At 38.0% G+C, this 21,383-nt stretch overlaps 1 protein-coding gene across 1 annotated transcript in view; it reads left to right on the top strand.

Moving 5' to 3' along the window:
• The window catches only part of LOC136668694 (lymphocyte antigen 75), a gene marked incomplete at its 5' end in the record, with an annotated part of 61,465 nt that overhangs the window by 20,155 nt on the left and 19,927 nt on the right, over positions 1-21,383 (top strand). The window contains 15 exons of the mRNA XM_066646369.1: positions 495-605; positions 1,370-1,399; positions 1,976-2,110; positions 3,234-3,380; positions 3,557-3,691; positions 4,936-5,093; positions 5,305-5,446; positions 5,692-5,746; positions 6,155-6,221; positions 7,605-7,738; positions 8,208-8,251; positions 8,341-8,514; positions 18,934-19,088; positions 19,882-19,995; positions 20,722-20,843. Of these exons, the coding sequence (XP_066502466.1) occupies positions 495-605; positions 1,370-1,399; positions 1,976-2,110; positions 3,234-3,380; positions 3,557-3,691; positions 4,936-5,093; positions 5,305-5,446; positions 5,692-5,746; positions 6,155-6,221; positions 7,605-7,738; positions 8,208-8,251; positions 8,341-8,514; positions 18,934-19,088; positions 19,882-19,995; positions 20,722-20,843 (1,723 nt within the window). The remainder of the gene's footprint in view (positions 1-494; positions 606-1,369; positions 1,400-1,975; positions 2,111-3,233; positions 3,381-3,556; positions 3,692-4,935; positions 5,094-5,304; positions 5,447-5,691; positions 5,747-6,154; positions 6,222-7,604; positions 7,739-8,207; positions 8,252-8,340; positions 8,515-18,933; positions 19,089-19,881; positions 19,996-20,721; positions 20,844-21,383) is intronic.

The raw sequence follows: 21,383 nt of genomic DNA on the forward strand, positions 1-21,383 counted from the left end.
ATATTAAGGAGGAACCACTGAGACATAAAGGAGACACTACAGAGATATTAAGGAGGAACCACATAGATATAAAGAAGACACTACAGTGATATTAAGGAGACACTACTGAGATATTAAAGAGGAACCACTGAGATATAAAGGAGACACTACAGAGCTATTAAGGAGACACTACAGTGATATTAAGGAGGAACCACTGATATATAAAAGGGATAGTACAGAGACATTAATGAGACACTACATAGATATAAAGAAGACACTACAGAGATATTAATGAGACTCTTCAGAGATATTAAGGCGGAACCACCTAGATATTAAGGAGACAATACTGAGATATAAAGGAGACACTACTAACATGTCCTTTCTATGGACCCTTATAAAATATGGTCATTGCACGTTTATTAAAAAGAAAACGATAGCAGCTCTGGTCTTCAGCTTCCCCCCGGGTTTGAGAGCCATGATCCTCACTGTAATTTTCCGCTGATGATTTATTTAAGGAAATCCGGATAATTACTACGGTGAAGACTGTCTCACCATTTACATCAACGGCGGCAAGTGGAACGACGACAACTGTGAATACAACCGAGGATACATCTGTAAAATCAGAGGTATAGTCTCCCATACTCCTTAAACCTCAGAGTTAAAGGGCTTATACCTCACAGTTTACTGGGCATTTCTATAAGGAAACGTCTGTAAATGCTGATGTACCCTCACCTATTTCTCAAACTTAAAAGACACATATCCTACATTGTACTGAGGATATATCTCTAAAAGGTTAGTAATAAATATAATGTCTAATATCCACTTTGTATGCCCAAATATTCTTTATTAATTCATATTGCAATTTCCAACCTCTCTTTATCTTTAAGAACAAACAGGATATTTTTGCTACTGTGCCTTTAAAACTTAGGTAAATGAGCTCTGTTAGGTAAATGAGTTCTGATTGGCTGCCCTGAGTTGTGCGTTATTATAATATGAATCGCTCTTTATGACTGTGGCGTGAGAAATTGGGGATTTATGTCTAGATGTTTATGAATAGATATTCGGGGTTTACTGTATGGGATGGTTTTTGTGACATCACTGAAGAAACAATGAATTAAATGCAAATACAGCTCCCTTCAACAATAAGAACTGAGGAGTGGATTGTTTAAAAGTGCATTGTTGACAAAATATTTGCTACAAAGAGTTCTTTAATTTAATTAGATTCCCATTTAATTAGGGCCTTTTAAAGAGACGTAAACAGAGTTCTCCACACACAGATTACACCCATGCTGAGGGAGCAGGGTTTTTTGAGGCATCGGGGAAGTGGATGCCGTTATTTTATTGATATATAGAAACTAAAGCTGTTGTCTGTGTGTGTGTTTAATCACAGGGAACACTCCAGAGCCTCCACCACATGACGGTACGTAGCTCAAAATCAAAGCAGTTGTACTCTGTAAGTGTCATTTTTAATATCATCGCCCTCGTTTTATATGATGAGTTTAGACCCCCCCCCCCCCACACACACGAAACTCAGTGCTTGGAGAGAAGTTGGGCCTTAGTTTCCTTGCTCCAAGGCACTTAGGCCATGGATGTTGAGGGAGGGGTGTGTTCCTGCTTCGCGTCCAGTGATTCCAGGTAGACTCCGGACCCACCGCTGCCCTGAACTGGATAAGGGTTACAGACGAATGAATGAATGAATGACTGAATGAATTAATGTTGAGGGAGGAGAAAGCACTGTTCTTCTACTCCTTCATCCCCCCTATTTCCTGCATGACCCCTTCATAAAACTCTAATTAAAACTGACCTAAATTAGCGAAGCTTATTTGGGTGTAACTACCTGAGAGGGGAACTGAACCTTTTTTACCGCAGCAGCATCACCCTCTATAGCACCCCAACATCTGTAGTTAATGACACTCTGTAGGGTGAGGTCAAATAAAACAGAATTTTTCAATCTCTGTCTCTTTCTCTCTCTCTCTCTCTCTCTCTCTGTGTGCAGGGTTTTTAACTGCGTACACATGTCAGAACTCGGTGATGGTCCTGCACTGTCCCGCCAACAGTGTCATCAACATCCAGTCCGCCTTCTTTGGACGAAATGATGACAAAATCTGCCTGTACGTGGAGGGCGCTACAGGTAACCTCCAGAGGGACTCAGCTTCAGATCACTTCTGTTTTGCACTAGATGTTGGAAAATGACTGAGAGGATTTGATTGAATTCTAGTAAATCTTAAAGTAACACTAGGTAGTATTTTTACCTTAAAATCACAGCTTCTCTACTCCAGGCTTAGCACTGCAGAAACAGCACTATGTAACTTTGAATGAGGCCCCTTTCCTGTCCTTCACTCTCCCCCTTGATTTCAGGACAGTGCTGTAAAAGTCAATTACACACTGCAACTGTAGGGGGAGCCCAAGAGCTAAAACTCCGACTCATGCCTAGTGCTGTTTCTCAATACAAAGTATGTCAAGTCTGACCTGCCGTACTTTGGTGGTACAAACTTGGTGAGTTTAACTCGCGAGAACAAACCCCTGAGGACGCTGTGGTCGTTCTGTAACTGGAGCGGAGAGTCACCGTCTCCGTGGCGCGAAATAACCAGTAGCGCCGAGGTTGGTGTGAAATGCATTCTGGGATATCTGACTCCCTCAATTCTACAGAAGTCAGGTCCCAGTGCATCCTCAATAAAATACACGGAGCAAGAACACATCCGGGGATTTGGACTGTACTGGGATAGAGGTGGACTTTTAAATGGAACAGGACTTGGGCTGAGACTGATGACGTTTCCCAAGAACACAAGCACAGAACCGAACACACATTGAGAAACGGCTCTAGTGTCCCTTTAATCGGGTCAGAGGCTGATGTTGGAAGATTCCACACAGTTCCACTGCCCAGTGCTGGAGGTGTGGTGTGGTGGGAAGTTGGGGGCTTATACCACCCTGTCTCATGCAGCTGTCCCATTGCATGATGGGAACTGACTTTACACATTATAAGGGGTGTCTACAAGCTTGTGAACTTAGTGTGTTTAACGGGGGCGGGGTTAGGGGGAGGGGTCAGGGTAAGTGTGTAGGACTGGGGTAAGGACAGTGAATATGTTTTTTAGGGTTTTTAACTTTAAGAAATAAGCCAGGTGTTTTGTTTACAGTTAGCGTTAAGAATTATATGTAAATGAGATATGTTCTGATTGGCTTTCCTTTGTAGTGTGTTTGGCTATTTTATTCCCTGTCTGTTTACGGAAGTGCATTGTGTGTATTTTGCTGTACAGGAACGTGCACGGTGCCAGGAACTTTGGAGCTGGTGAGGAAGCAGTGTGATAACAGAGCAAACTGTTTCCTCTTCGCTCACGCTGAGCCCGACCCCTGTCCCTCAGTGTTCAAATACATGGAGGTCATCTACAGCTGTGAGCAGGACGGTGAGTGGACATTTACACCTCTCTCTCTCTTCCTCTCTGTCACTCTCTTTCTCGTTTTAATATACAGTATATAAAATTAATTTAGAATTATGTAAAATCAATATTAAATCTATTCAAATATATCATTCTTAAACATGACATGTATTACATTTTGTGTGTGTGTGTTTTATAATCAGTGTGTGTGAGAGGTCTGGGGATGGAGGATGGAAACATTACAGACTCAATGCTCTCTGCCTCTTCCAACATCAACGGAAAGGAACCCACTCAAGCTCGACTCAATGGAGACTCCTGCTGGATGCCCAGTGGCTCAGGTCAGTCTCACTCTCGTCTCAGGCTCATCTCACACTCGTCTCAAAGGAGTCATAAATCATTTGGGGTTTGAGCAGTCATTGACTTCATTTCCTAGCTAAGAATTTCCTGAAAGTCATTATCAGATTTCAGGAAATCTTTAAAGATCCCGGTGTCTGATCTCAGTCTCAGCTCATGTCTACACTACACCCTGCTCTCTTTTACTGTCCTACATCTACACGTTTGGAAAGAGAACAGGTTAAAGAGGAGTCTCCCATGATTCAATAAACACTAAACTCGTGCGCCAGTGCTGCAGCAGAGACATGATGTAGATATTTGGAGTCATACACTGTCAGAAATGTTGTCACTGTGGTGGTACCCTCAAGGGAACATAATTGTACCTTATTTTATTATAATTGTAGACTTTAAAATTGTGTTGATTTCATACACTTCATTCCATCTACAGGACTTTTATTATGTTTTTTTTATATAACACAGTTCTTTACTGAAAGATTACAAACATGTATCTCTCCTCCTGGAGAAGGGAGTGTAATGTACCTTTAAGGAACTAAACTGGACGTTTAAAGACTGTATAAACCTCATGTCAGTAAAAAAAAACTGCATGAAGGTGCTCTGAATTTGTGACGTCCTGTGATGCTGTGAGATTATTGGCCAGTTGCTCATGACTGGGTGACTCATGTAGACTCTATTTTTACCTGCGATTCTTGTAAGTTTCTTATACTCATAGTATTAGGTGAACATTTAAGTTTAGTAATTGCAGTTGAAAATTCAATCACTCTCCCACTCTTTTGTGATTTGATGGTGACTGTTGTGTCATATTAAATACAACAAATGTCATTTTATTAAACAACAAATAACCTAAAATGAAGCAGTGTGAAAATGGTGAGTGAAGAGTTTATTGGGTGCTCCATCAGGAAAAAGCTGCAGAAGACGGTGATGGTTCTTGGGGATAATATTGTGTTCAAAACTATGTGTGAGTTTGGGTTTAGACGCTTTAAAGATGGGGATTTCAGTGGAAGTTATAGTAAACGTAGAGTATTGCTACTAAATTTTAGCACCATTTTTAATACTACACAACAGTTTCCATAAAATGACGAGAATTTTTAATTCCTTTAATACATTACACTAAAAGCACTTTAAACTTGATGCTGATTTATAATTATATTCCCAGTCTCAGATGTTTCAAAATCATTTGATTATTAAGTTCATATAAACACCCTCAGACACATTCTCCCTCTCTGTACAGCCCTTAACTCGTGGATCCAAGTGAACCTGACGGAGACGAAGAAGATCACAGGTGTGGTGATACAGGGGTGCCCCCTCACTGACCACTGGGTCACCAAGTTTAAAGTGCAGACCAGTGTGGACGGACAGTCCTGGAGAGATTACACCGTCGATGGAAAGGTAAACGCACTGACGCTTACATTAATAATACACGCATCACCCAGAGCGACCTCCAGTGTGGATCATTTAAAGATGTAGGGTATGGAGTCTAGCCCAAGGACGCTTAATGAGGTTGAACCCCAGTTTTCTTGGTGAAAGACGGGGGTATTCTTTGCTTCATTATACCAGTATATACGCGAGTGTGTGTGTGTGTGTGTTGTAGGTAGAAGAGTTCCCAGGTTCTGTAGACAGAGGAACTCCTGAAACTCAGCTGCTGGGAAATCCCGTGTCTGTGAAATTAATCCGGATTCTTCCGCTGGAGTGGAACAACGAGGCGGGATTACGCTTCGAAATCCTGGGCTGTGCTCCGAACTGTACGGTCCTCCCTTAAAAATATTTCAATACTTTATCATTTTCAGTGCATATTTGCTGTACATTGCAGTATAAAGGAGAGTGCTATCAGTCGTTCTACACATCGTTATACACAGTACCTTCAAATACAGAATGTAATTTTCAGAACATTACAGATCTGTACATTGTTACAAACTTATGTAGTTACACATGCTCACACAACCCTGAGGATTTACCTGTTTATTGTATGTGTGTGTGTGTGTTACAGATTCCATCCCCTGTAGCAAGAAACCCAGCTTGGATCACTCTGTAGATAAAATGATGTATGTATCATTTACTTTTTTCTTACTCCTTCATTTACTAAAGCATCATGTTCCACTTTGATCCTAAAGAAGCAATCAGATGTTTTTACAATGGAATGTAGCAAATAATGTTTTAAGAAAGGGATTATTTATCATTTATCATTTTTAAATGTTTTGTAAGTGTTACTCACATCTGAAGAAGAATCAGACTGCGTGGAGACTGTTTACGCTCCATGGAGAGGGTCCCTCACATGTTTAGAAACGGTTTTGTGCAGAATCACTGAAACCTTCAGACCACCAGGAAATGACTGACTGCTTCTTTAATGACTAACTCTCCGTGTGCACGATGGAGGGACATGGCGGGTGTTTCTGATAAAGAGATCAGTGAGAGTACGGGTCATTTCTGTTGATCCTGCGTCTCTATTTCAGTGTCCATTGTCCAGCTGGGTGTGTGTCTGAGTCTTACAGCGTGTACGGAACCATGACGTACCGAGGGGTGAGTACGTCAAGTCACGACATTTCATAAGCATCAGCGTCAAAGCTAGACTGAGAAACCATTTATTTGAGCTGTAAGAGTTTAATTTGATCCAAAAATACTCCAAATCAACAAACCCTACCTAATGTTAGAATAAAGACCAACCCCATTGTTCCAGTGTGTGTGAATGTGTCGGTTTAACCCTTTCCACGTCTCACCTAGTGTTATTTGAGGTGATCGTGCAGTGCCTAGTGTCAGAGGATAATAAACACTCCATTGTGTTAAATGAAGTGTGCTGTAGATTTAACACATCCATACGATCAAGAGAAACATCTGGAAACACACTGTTCTTTACTCGCTCACAACACAGACACTACTTTTTAGAAGAAAAAATACTTTTACTGGGTTTATGTTTTTGTAATCGATCATTTATTGTTTTCTAAAACCACTTGAACATAAATAACTTCATATAATATTAATGTCCTTACGTTTCTAAGATGTTTTCAATCTACTGTATGTGACGCTAAACTGTGGAGTCAAACTGCAGTCTTTAATAGTGAAATAAAATATAAAAATGATAAGATACTGCAAAAAAAGACTTGGCCACTTTTTGTTTACGCTTTTTTTCCCTTTCCGTTTTTTATTGGTTTCAAATAAAAAAAAAATGTGGCCTGAAAATGTTTGTGGACACCCTCCGAAACCAACATTTCTTTAGAAACGAAGGCTGTTACACAGCTTGCCTCTTTTCTGAATGAATTTTAACATTGTATTTTCATACATTCAACATAGGATGTCTTTGAGCAGCTTGGATAGTGTTCTTTATTAATACAGTGAATTTTACTGAAGACTAAACAAGATTTTTTTCCCCTAAACAACAGGAAATTCTGCATTAGATCACAGTGTGTTAAGTTTAGCAGAGATCATTTCTTTTAGATGTAAGTGTGTGGTGACGAGTCCAGAAGCGACCACAGGGGCAGATTTAGTTAGACATCGGGGTGACGCCTTAGTTTTACGTCTCACCTGTTGTTAGTTCAGTACAGTGTCCCCCGCACTGCACCCAGGCATTGGGATCCACACAGACCACAGGGACAACGCCCCCTAGAGTCCCCACTCAAGCTTTTTTAGCAAGGGAAATAAATAAATGCAAGAGAGAGAGAGAGAAAGTAAATTAAATACACCTGCAGGTAAACAGACATTTTAATTCATGTAAGGTTTTATTTATTATATTCTATGTATTTTTTACATTTATTATCATTATTATGGAGGAAATTAATTGTACTGAGTCATTTATTAATTCATTTTTAATTTTGGCAGGTTTGTTCCTCCATAGGATAACGTCAGAAGATCTGATGAAAGGGTTATAAAAGATGATAATAAAACCTTATTATGGCTTGTCTGTTGCAGGACTCTAACATCTGCGCAGCTGCGATTCATGCGGGTGTGGTTCTGAACGAAATCGGAGGAGACTGTACAGTGCTGAAAGCTCCGGGACAGAACTTCTACAGCGGCTCCACGAGAAATGGCATCACCTCCAAACAGTATGACTCATTAATTTGGAGATCTTTTATGAAATTTTAATACATTATAAAGAGCAGCTTGTATTTTGAGAAAGAAAATACACTCTTTATTGACACACACTCTTTATAAACACAATCAGCCAAAAGATTAAAATGTTCTCTACATTCACTGTCCATCTCAGCTCCACTGACTCCACTGTATGATGTGGTGGTGGTGTGTTAGTGTGTGTTGTGCTGGTGTAGAGTGGATCAGACACAGCAGTGCTGCTGGAGTTTTTAAACCCCTCAGTGTCTGGGCTGAGAACAGTCCACCGACCAAAAACATCCAGCCGACAGCGTCCTGTGTCACTGATGAAGGACTAGAGGACGACCGACACACACTGTGCAGCGACAGATGAGCTACTGTCTCTGACTTTACATCTACAAGGTGGACAGTGAGTGGACGTCCTGATGTCTTTAACACATAAACACAATGTTTTCTCTCTTTCAGATACAACGGAGATTACGCCGTGTCCTTTGTCTTTACTGATGGAGGTACGACACCACTGATCTAAAGACTCTTTGTCTTGTAGTTCCTAAATGAAACTGTTAATACATAGTGTGCATATGTGTGTGTCTTTCAGAGATGAGATGTCCTGATAATGACTGGTATGAATTTGGAGAGTTCTGCTACAAACCCTTTGATGTTAAAAAGACGTGGCACGGGGCTCGATCTGAGTGCAGGAAGCTGGAGGCGGATCTGGTCTCAATTAAGTCCATCACTGAGCAGAGCTGGCTGGAGAGCTACCTTTATGAGGGTAATGATCAATAACATTTAAATAACACGTAAACAAAAACGTTTAGCAGAGTGCTGACCAATAACGTTTACCAGAGAACTGATCAATATCATTTACCATAGTACTGAGCAATAACGTTTACCAGAGAATTGATCAAAAACTTTTACCATATTACTGATCAATTACGTTTAACAGAGAACTGACTAAAAACGTTTACTAGCGAATTGATCAAAAACTATTACCAGAGTACTGACCAATAACGTTTACCAGTGAACAGATCAAATAACTTTTACCATAGTACTGACCAATAATATTTACTAGAGAACTGATCAATAACGTTTAACAGAGAACTGACCAATAACTTTTACCAGAGTACTGATCAATAAGGTTTACCAGAGAACTGACCAAAAACGTTGACCAGAGTACTGATCAATAAATTTTACCAGAGTACTGACCAATAACGTTTACCAGAATTCTGATCAATAGCGTTTACCACAGAACTGACCAAAAATGTTTAACAGAGAACTAACCAAGAAAGTTTACCACAGAACTGATCAAAAACTTTTACCAGAGTACTGACCAATAACGTTTACCAGTGAACAGAACAAATAACTTTTACGATAGTACTGATCAATAACGTTTATCTGTGAACAAATCAATTAACTTTTACGATAGTACTGACCAAAAACGTTTACCAGTGAACAGATCAAATAACTTTTACCAGAGAGCTGATCAATAACTGATCAAAAACGTTTACCAGAGAACAGATCAAATAATTTTACCAGAATACTGATCAATATCGTTTACCAGTGAACAGATCAAATAACTTTCACCATAGTACTGATCAATAACGTTTACCAGAGAACTGACCAAAAACGTTTACAAGAGAGCTGATCAATAACTGATCAAAAATGTGAACCAGAGAATTGATTAAAAACTTTTACCAGAGTACTGATCAATAATGTTTACCAGTGAACAGATCAAATAACTTTTACCAGAGTACTGACCAATAACGTTTACCAGTGAACAGATCAAATAACTTTTACGATAGTACTGATCAATAACGTTTACCAGAGTACTGACCAATAATGTTTACCAGAGTACTGATCAAAAAATTTTACCAGAATACTGATCAATATCGTTTACCAGAGTACTGATCAACAATGTTTACCAGTGAACAGATCAAATAACTTTCACCATAGTACTGATCAATAACGTTTACCAGAGAGCTGATCAATAACTGATCAAAAACGTTAACCAGAGAATTGATTAAAAACTTTTACCAGAGTACTGATCAATAATGTTTACCAGAATTCTGATCAATAACGTTTACCAGTGAACAGATCAAATAACTTTTACCAGAATCCTGATGAATAATGTTTACCAGAGTACTGATCAATAATGTTTACCAGAGAACTGACTAAAAACGTTTACCAGTGAATAGATCAAATAACTTTTACCATACTACTGACCAAGAACGTTTACCAGAGAATTGATCAATAACGTTTATCAGAGAACTGACTAAAAACATTTACTAGAAAATTGATCAAAAACTTTTACCAGAGTACTGACCATTAACGTTTACCAGAGTACTGGCCAATAACGTTTATCAGAGAATTGATCAAAAACTTTTACCAGAGAACTGATCAATATCGTTTACCACAGGACTGATCAATAAAGTTTACCAGAGAACTGACCAAAAACGTTTACTAGACTTTACTAAAACTTTTACCATAGTACTGAGCAATAACGTTTACCAGTGAACAGATCAAATAACTTTTACGATACTACTGATCAATAACGTTTACCAGAGAGCTGATCAAAAACTTTTACCAGAGTACTGACCAATAACGTTTACCAGAGAACTGATCAATATCGTTTACCACAGAACTGACCAAAAACTTTTACCATAGTACTGACCAATAACGTTTACCAGTGAACAGATCAAATAACTTTACCAGAGAACAGATCAATAAATTTTACCAGAGAGCTGATCAATAACTGATCAAAAACGTTTACCAGAGAACAGATCAAATAATTTTACCAGAATACTGATCAATATCGTTTACCAGAGTACTGACCAATAACGTTTACTAGAGTACTGATCAAAATCGTTTACCAGAGTACTGACCAATAACGTTTACCTGTGAACAGATCAAATAACTTTTACCATAGTACTGATCAATAACGTTTACAAGAGAACTGATCAATATCGTTTACCACAGAACTGACCAAAAACTTTTACCATAGTACTGACCAATAACGTTTACCTGAGAACTGACCAAAAACGTTTACCAGAGAATTGATCATAAACTTTTACCAGAGAGCTGATCAAAAATTTTTACCAGAGAATTGATCAAAAACGTTTACCAGAGAACTGACCAAAAACGTTTACAAGAGAGCTGGTCAATAAATTTTACCAGAGAGCTGATTAAAAACTTTTACCAGAGTACTGATCAATAATGTTTACCAGAACTGACCAATAAAAATTACCAGAGTACTGATCAAAAACCTTTACCAGAGTACTGATCAATATCGTTTACCACAGAACTGATCAAAACCTTTTACCATAGTACTGAGCAATAACGTTTACCAGTGAACAGATCAAATAACTTTTACCATAGTACTAATCAATAACGTTTACCACAGAACTGATCAATAGCGTTTACCAGAACTGACCAATAACCTTTACCAGAGTACTGATCAAAAACGCTTACCAGAGTACTGTTCAAAAAGGTTTCTGTGAACAAATCAATTAACTTTTACGATAGTACTGATCAATAACGTTTACCAGAGTACTGACCAATAACGTTTATCTGTGAACAAATCAATTAACTTTTACGATAGTACTGATCAAAAACGTTTACCAGTGAACAGATCAAATAACTTTTACCATAGTACTGATCAATAATGTTTACCAGAGAATTGATCAAAAACGTTTACCAGAAAATTGATCAAAAACTTTTACCAGACAGCTGATCAATAATGTTTACCAGGGAACTGCTCAATAACGTTTACCAGAGAACTGATCAAAAACTTTTACCAGAGAGCTGATCAATAACGTTTAACAGAGAACTGACCAAAAACGTTTACCATGGAACTGCTCAATAATGTTTAACAGAGAATTGATCAATAACGTTTACCAGAATCCTGATCAATAAAGTTTACCAGAGAACTGTTCAAAAACGTTTACCAAAGAATTGATCAAAAACTTTTACCATAGTACTGATCAATATCGTTTACCACAGAACTGACCAAAAATGTTTAACAGAGATCTGACCAAGAAGGTTTACCACAGAACTGATCAAAAACCTTTACCATAGTACTGACCAATAATGCTTACCTGAGAACTGACCAAAAACGTTTACCAGAGAATTGACCAAAAACGTTTACAAGAGAGCTGATCAATAACTGATCAAAAACGTTTACCAGAGAACAGATCAAAGAATTTTACCAGAGTACTGATCAAATAACGTTTACCACAGAACTGATCAATAGCGTTTACCAGAATTCTGATCAATAACATTTACCAGAGTACTGATCAATAATGTTTACCAAAGAACTGACCAATAACGTTTACCAGAGTACTGATCAAAAACGTTTACCAGAGTACTGACCAATAACGTTTACCACAGAACTGATCAATAGCGTTTACCAGAACTGACCAATAACGTTTACCTGAGAATTGATTAAAAACTTTTACCAGAGTACTGATCAATATCGTTTACCACAGAACTGATCAAAAATGTTTACCAGAGTACTGATCAATAATGTTTACCAGTGAACAGATCAAATAACTTTTACCATAGTACTGATCAATAACGTTTACCACAGAACTGATCAATAGCGTTTACCAGAACTGACCAATAACCTTTACCATAGTACTGACCAATAACGTTTACCAGTGAACAGATCAAATAACTTTTACGATAGTACTGATCAATATTGTTTACCACAGAACTGACCAAAAATGTTTAACAGAGAACTGATCATTAACTGATCTAAAACGTTTACCAGAGAACAGATCAAATAATTTTACCAGAGTACTGATCAATATCGTTTACCAGAGTACTGATCAATAATGTTTACCAGTGAACAGATCAAATAGCGTTTACCAGAACTGACCAATAAAAAATACCAGAGTACTGATCAAAAACATTTACCAGAGTACTGACCAATAATGTTTACAAGAGAGCTGATCAATAAATTTTACCAGAGAGCTGATCATTAACTGATCAAAAACGTTTACCAGTGAACAGATCAAATAGCGTTTACCAGAACTGACCAATAAAAATTACCAGAGTACTGATCAAAAACGTTTACCAGAGAACTGATCAATAAAGTTTACCAGAGTACTGACCAAAAATGTTTACAAGAGAGCTGATCAATAAATTTTACCAGAGAGCTGATCATTAACTGATCTAAAACGTTTACCAGAGAACAGATCAAATAATTTTACCAGAGTACTGATCAATATCGTTTACCACAGAACTGATCAATAATGTTTACCAGTGAACATATCAAATAGCGTTTACCAGAACTGACCAATAAAAAATACCAGAGTACTGATCAAAAACATTTACCAGAGTACTGACCAATAATGTTTACAAGAGAGCTGATCAATAAATTTTACCAGAGAGCTGATCATTAACTGATCAAAAACGTTTACCAGAGAATTGATTAAAAACTTTTACCAGAGTACTGATCAATATCGTTTACCACAGAACTGATCAATAAAAATTACCAGAGTACTGATCAATATCGTTTACCACAGAACTGATCAAAACCTTTTACCATAGTACTGAGCAATAACGTTTACCAGTGAACAGATCAAATAACTTTTACCATAGTACTGATCAATAATGTTTACTAGAGAACTGATCAAAAACGTTTACCAGAGTACTGGCCAATAACGTTTACCAGAAAATTGATCAAAAACTTTTACCAGACAGCTGATCAATAACGTTTACCAGAGAGCTGATCAATAACGTTTAACAGAGAACTGACCAAAAACGTTTACCAGGGAACTGCTCAATAATGTTTAACAGAGAATTGATCAATAACGTTTACCAGAATCCTGATCAATAAAGTTTACCAGAGAACTGTTCAAAAACGTTTACCAAAGAATTGATCAAAAACTTTTACCATAGTACTGATCAATAACGTTTACCAGAGAACTGATCAATATCGTTTACCACAGAACTGACCAAAAATGTTTAACAGAGAACTGACCAAGAAGGTTTACCACAGAACTGATCAAAAACCTTTACCATAGTACTGACCAATAATGCTTACCTGAGAACTGACCAAAAACGTTTACCAGAGAATTGATCATAAACTTTTACCAGAGAGCTGATCAAAAACGTTAACCAGAGAACTGACCAAAAACGTTTACAAGAGAGCTGATCAATAAATTTTACCAGAGAGCTGATCAATAACTGATCAAAAACGTTTACCAGAGAATTGATTAAAAACTTTTACCAGAGAACAGATCAAAGAATTTTACCAGAGTACTGATCAATATCGTTTACCACAGAACTGATCAATAATGTTTACCAGTGAACAGATCAAATAACGTTTACCACAGAACTGATCAATAGCGTTACCAGAATTCTGATCAATAACATTTACCAGAGTACTGATCAATAATGTTTACCAAAGAACTGACCAATAACGTTTACCAGAGTACTGATCAAAAACATTTACCAGAGTACTGACCAATAACATTTACTAGAGAACTGATCAAAAACGTTTACCAGAGAATAGATCAAATAATTTTACCAGAATACTGATCAATATCGTTTACCAGAGTACTGATCAATAACGTTTACCACAGAACTGATCAATAGCGTTTACCAGAACTGACCAATAACGTTTACCTGAGAATTGATTAAAAACTTTTACCAGAGTACTGATCAATATCGTTTACCACAGAACTGATCAATAATGTTTACCAGTGAACAGATCAAATAACTTTTACCATAGTACTGATCAATAACGTTTACCACAGAACTGATCAATAGCGTTTACCAGAACTGACCAATAACCTTTACCATAGTACTGACCAATAACGTTTACCAGTGAACAGATCAAATAACTTTTACGATAGTACTGATCAATATTGTTTACCACAGAACTGATCTAAAACGTTTACCAGAGAACAGATCAAATAATTTTACCAGAGTACTGATCAATATCGTTTACCAAAGTACTGATCAATAATGTTTACCAGTGAACAGATCAAATAGCGTTTACCAGAACTGACCAATAAAAAATACCAGAGTACTGATCAAAAACATTTACCAGAGTACTGACCAATAATGTTTACAAGAGAGCTGATCATTAACTGATCTAAAACGTTTACCAGTGAACAGATCAAATAGCGTTTACCAGAACTGACCAATAAAAAATACCAGAGTACTGATCAAAAACATTTACCAGAGTACTGACCAATAATGTTTACAAGAGAGCTGATCAATAAATTTTACCAGAGAGCTGATCATTAACTGATCAAAAACGTTTACCAGTGAACAGATCAAATAGCGTTTACCAGAACTGACCAATAAAAATTACCAGAGTACTGATCAAAAACATTTACCAGAGTACTGACCAATAATGTTTACAAGAGAGCTGATCAATAAATTTTACCAGAGAGCTGATCATTAACTGATCAAAAACGTTTACCAGTGAACAGATCAAATAGCGTTTACCAGAACTGACCAATAAAAATTACCAGAGTACTGATCAAAAACGTTTACCAGAGAACTGATCAATAAAGTTTACCAGAGTACTGACCAATAACGTTTACCAGAGAACTGACCAAAAATGTTTACAAGAGAGCTGATCAATAAATTTTACCAGAGAGCTGATCATTAACTGATCTAAAACGTTTACCAGAGAACAGATCAAATAATTTTACCAGAGTACTGATCAATAATGTTTACCAGTGAACATATCAAATAGCGTTTACCAGTACTGACCAATAAAAAATACCAGAGTACTGATCAAAAACATTTACCAGAGTACTGACCAATAATGTTTACAAGAGAGCTGATCAATAAATTTTACCAGAGAGCTGATCATTAACTGATCAAAAACGTTTACCAGAGAATTGATTAAAAACTTTTACCAGAGTACTGATCAATATCGTTTACCACAGAACTGATCAATAAAAATTACCAGAGTACTGATCAATATCGTTTACCACAGAACTGATCAAATAACTTTTACCATAGTACTGATCAATAATGTTTACCAGAGAATTGATCAAAAATGTTTACTAGAGAACTGATCAAAAACGTTTACCAGAGTACTGACCAATAACGTTTACCAGAAAATTTATCAAAAACTTTTACCAGACAGCTGATCAATAATGTTTACCAGGGAACTGCTCAATAACGTTTACCAGAGAACTGATCAAAAACTTTTACCAGAGAGCTGATCAATAACGTTTACCAGGGAACTGCTCAATAATGTTTAACAGAGAATTGATCAATAACGTTTACCAGAATCCTGATCAATAAAGTTTACCAGAGAACTGTTCAAAAACGTTTACCAAAGAATTGATCAAAAACTTTTACCATAGTACTGATCAATAACGTTTACCACAGAACTGATCAAAAACCTTTACCATAGTACTGACCAATAATGCTTACCTGAGAACTGACCAAAAACGTTTACCAGAGAATTGATCATAAACTTTTACCAGAGAGCTGATCAAAAACTTTTACCAGAGAATTGATCAAAAACGTTTACCATAGTACTGATCAATAACGTTTACCAGAGAGCTGATCAATAAATTTTACCAGAGAGCTGATCAATAACTGATCAAAAACGTTTACCAGAGAACAGATCAAAGAATTTTACCAGAGTACTGATCAATATCGTTTACCACAGAACTGATCAATAATGTTTACCAGTGAACAGATCAAATAACGTTTACCACAGAACTGATCAATAGCGTTTACCAGAATTCTGATCAATAACATTTACCAGAGTACTGATCAAAAACGCTTACCAGAGTACTGTTCAAAAAGGTTTATCTGTGAACAAATCAATTAACTTTTACGATAGTACTGATCAATAACGTTTACCAGAGTACTGACCAAGAAAGTTTACCCGAGTACTGACCAAAAACGTTTACCAGTGAACAGATCAAATAACTTTTACCAGAAAATTGATCAAAAACTTTTACCAGACAGCTGATCAATAATGTTTACCAGGGAACTGCTCAAAAACTTTTACCAGAGAGCTGATCAATAACGTTTAACAGAGAACTGACCAAAAACGTTTACCAGGGAACTGCTCAATAATGTTTAACAGAGAATTGATCAATAAAGTTTACCAGAGAACTGTTCAAAAACGTTTACCAAAGAATTGATCAAAAACTTTTATCAGAGTACTGATCAATAAAGTTTACCACAGAACTGATCAATAACGTCTACCAGAGTACTGATGAAAAACGTTTACCAGAGTACTGACCAATAACGTTTACCTGTGAACAGATCAAATAATTTTTACCATAGTACTGATCAATAACGTTTACCAGAGAACTGATCAATATCGTTTACCACAGAACTGACCAAAAATGTTTAACAGAGAACTGACCAAGAAGGTTTACCACAGAACTGATCAAAAACTTTTACCAGAGTACTGACCAAGAAAGTTTACCAGAGAACTGACCAAGAAAGTTTACCTGTGAACAGATCAAATAACTTTTACCATAGTACTGATCAATAACAATTACCACAGAACTGATCAATAGCATTTACCAGAACTGACCAATAACGTTTACCTGAGAATTGATCAAAAACTTTTACCAGAGTACTGATCAAAAACGTTTACCTGTGAACAGATCAAATAACTTTTACCATAGTACTGATCAATAACACTTACCACAGAACTGATCAATAGCGTTTACCAGAACTGACCAATGACGTTTACCAGAGAATTGATCAAAAACATTTACCAGAGAGCTGATCAATAACGTTTACCAGGGAACTGCTCAAAAACGTATACCAGAGAGCTGATCAAAAACGTTTACCAGAGAGCTGATCAATAACGTTAACCAGAGTGCTGATCAATAACGTTTACCAGAATCCTGATCAATAAAGTTTACCAGAGTACTGACCAAGAAAGTTTACCAGAGTACTGACCAATAACGTTTACCTGTGAACAGATCAAATAACTTTTACCATAGTACTGATCAATAACAATTACCACAGAACTGATCAATAGCGTTTACCAGAACTGACCAATAACGTTTACCAGAGAATTGATCAAAAACGTTTACCAGAGTACTGATCAATAACGTTTACCAGAGAACTGATCAAAAACATTTACCAGAGAATTGATCAAAAACTTTTACCAGAGTACTGATCAATAATGTTTACCAGAAAATTGATCAAAAACTTTTACCAGAGAGCTGATCACTAACGTTTACCAGAGAATTGATCATAAACGTTTACCAGAGTACTGACCAAAAACGTTTACCAGAATCCTGATGAATAAAGTTTACCAGAGAATTGACTAATATCGTTTACAAGAGAACTGATCAATAACGTTTACCAGATTCCGGATCAATAACGTTTACCAGAGTACTGATCATAAACGATTACCAGAGAACTGATCAATAACGTTTACCAGAGAACTGATCAATAACGTTTACCAGAATCCTGATGAATAAAGTTTACCAGAGAATTGACTAATATCGTTTACAAGAGAACTGATCAATAACGTTTACCAGATTCCGGATCAATAACGTTTACCAGAGTACTGATCATAAACGATTACCAGAGAACTGATCAATAACGTTTACCAGAATCCTGATGAATAAAGTTTACCAGAGAATTGACTAATATCGTTTACAAGAGAACTGATCAATAACGTTTACCAGATTCCGGATCAATAACGTTTACCAGAGTACTGATCATAAACGATTACCAGAGAACTGATCAATAACGTTTACCAGAGAACTGATCAATAACGTTTACCAGAATCCTGATGAATAAAGTTTACCAGAGAATTGACTAATATCGTTTACAAGAGAACTGATCAATAACGTTTACCAGATTCCGGATCAATAACGTTTACCAGAGTACTGATCATAAACGATTACCAGAGAACTGATCAATAACGTTTACCAGAATCCTGATGAATAAAGTTTACCAGAGAATTGACTAATATCGTTTACAAGAGAACTGATCAATAACGTTTACCAGATTCCGGATCAATAACGTTTACCAGAGTACTGATCATAAACGATTACCAGAGATCTGATCAATAACGTTTACCAGATTCCGGATCATAAACGATTACCAGAGAACTGATCAATAACGTTTACCAGAGAACTGATCAATAACGGCTGTATCATGGGTTGCCAGATTGTTCATTACCAAACCCTTGAGCTTGTTGTGACCTGTTCCTCTGATCCCCCTCTAGCCTCCAGTGATGTGTGGATTGGGCTGAATGACCTGGGCTTCTCTGGCTACTACATGTGGTCAGACAACCACGAGGCCACCTTCACCTACTGGGCTCCTGGAGAACCCAACAACCACTTGGGCTTCGATGAGCACTGTGTGGAGATGTACCATGAGGTAGAGCAGAAAACAGCCCAATTCATCCATTCGTCTAAAAAAGAAAAAAGGCAGAGAGGATGAATGAGTGAATGAGGGAAGGACGCACGGCCATACTGAGCACAGATTAAATAACAATAAACACCTATTACATTCATCCAATATGAAATTCTTCAAATAAAATATGAGTGGATGAGGCATGAATTGATGAATTGTGACCGGATGAGAGATAGGTGAAAGATCAATGAATAAAAGACGAGTGTATATAAAATGATTTGATGAAAGTTTATGAGTAGATGAAAGATGATTGGGTAAATGACTGGGTGACATTTGAATTAATGAGTGATGCGTGGACAAGAAACAATGAGTAGATGCAGGATGTGGATGAATGAGTTGAGTAAATGATGTGTACATGAACCATGAATGGGCGACTGATGAGTAGATTGAAGATGAAGGGGTGAATGGGCGAGAGGAGTGCATGAGAGTTGAGTAAATGAAGTGTGAATGAAAGATGAATGGGTGACTGAGTGAATGAAAGATGAAGTGGTGAAAGGTGAGTGGGTGACTGATTGATGACTAAATGAAAAGTGTGGACGAAAGATGAAGTGAAAGGTGAGTGGGTGACTGATTAGTGAATGAAAGATGAGTGGATGAAAGATGAAGTGAAAGGTGAGTGGGTGACTGATTAGTGGATGAAAGATGAGTGGATGAAAGGAGAGTTGGTGAGTTAATGAAAGATGAGTGGTTAACTGAAGACTGGAATAAAGATGAGAGGATGAAATATATAAAGTGTGCTGTGATTGGTTGGTTGCAGACGGGCCGGTGGAATGATGTCACCTGCACTGAACTGAACACCTTCATCTGTAAAATGCCTAAGGGTCACTACCCTCTGCCCTCCATCAAACCCACAGTGTACGGCTGCCCTCAGGTGAGACATGACATCACTGCTTACATCACAACTCACCTGTCCTCAGCTCACCTCTAACCACCCAAAGGTTTGGGTACAATTGGTCAAGTGTCCCCTCCTCATTTATAACGTCTTAACATTACAACCACTTCCTTGTTTCTCCACTCACTGTCCACTCTCTCAGCTCCACTGACCACACAGGAGCACCTTGTAGTTCTGCAGTTACAGACTGTGCGCTCTGTTGCTCTGCATACAGTTAGCCCCCTTCCCCCCTGTTCCTCAGCGCTCAGGACCACCCACAGAGCAGGTGTGATGTGGTGGTGGATCATTCTCAGCGCTGCAGTAACACTGACGTGGTGGTGGTGTGTTAGTGTGTGTTGTGCTGGTGTAGAGTGGATCAGACACAGCAGTGCTGCTGGAGTTTTTAAACCCCTCAGTGTCTGGACCGAGAACAGTCCACCGACCAAAAACATCCAGCCGACAGCGTCCTGTGTCACTGATGAAGGACTAGAGGACGAGCGACACACACTGTGCAGCGACAGATGAGCTACTGTCTCTGACTCTACATCTACAAGGTGGACCAACGAGGGAGGAGTGTCTCACAGAGTGGACAGAGAGTGGACACAGGGCTTGGACACAATAAAACTCATAGTAAATGGAAACTATTCTAAAAAACAGACTAATCCTGTCAGTTAACTTTGTGTCTCCAAATGTTTGCACCCACCTGCATATATTGTGTGTATACAGGGCTGGGATGCGTTTGAATATTCCTGTTACTGGTTCGAGGAGACAGAGATGACCCGAGCTGAGGCTAAAGCTTTCTGTGAAGACAAAGACAAAGACAGCCATCTGCTGTTTATCAGAGACATGTGAGTGACATCATTATAATTAACATTAAATAACTGTTAAAAACAATTCTGTTGTCTTCTCAAATCTGCAGTTGTACATTCTCAGCAGTAGGAAGCTGGCCCTCATGAGGATGTTCTGGGGTGTTCTAGATCAGGAGTTCTCAGCCTTTTCCACCTCAACCAAACTCACCTGTTTATAACTGGAAAGCACAGCAGCTCACACGATGTGTCTACTGCATTTAACCCATCTGTAGCAGTAAACACACACACACACTAGGGGCTGTGAACACACACCCAGAGCTGGGGGTAGCCATCCCCGGCGCCCGGGGAGCAGTTTTGGGTTCGGTGCCGTGGACTGAGGAGGAGAACAGTGCTGTTCTTTCACTCCCACCGCCCCGTTTTCCTGCCAGTCATGGCAACTTTTCAACGAACCAACAACTTTTCAGTCCTGTTTAACTCTAGAAGCGCCCAATGCTGATCATTTGATCGCTGTGACATCCTCCTTCTACCCTGCTTCTGACCCTAACCACAGAGCTTCTGCATTTTAAAGCTGTGAATAAA

The sequence above is a fragment of the Hoplias malabaricus genome, chromosome 15 (genome assembly GCF_029633855.1).
Source record: "Hoplias malabaricus isolate fHopMal1 chromosome 15, fHopMal1.hap1, whole genome shotgun sequence".
Taxonomy (NCBI): domain Eukaryota; kingdom Metazoa; phylum Chordata; class Actinopteri; order Characiformes; family Erythrinidae; genus Hoplias; species Hoplias malabaricus.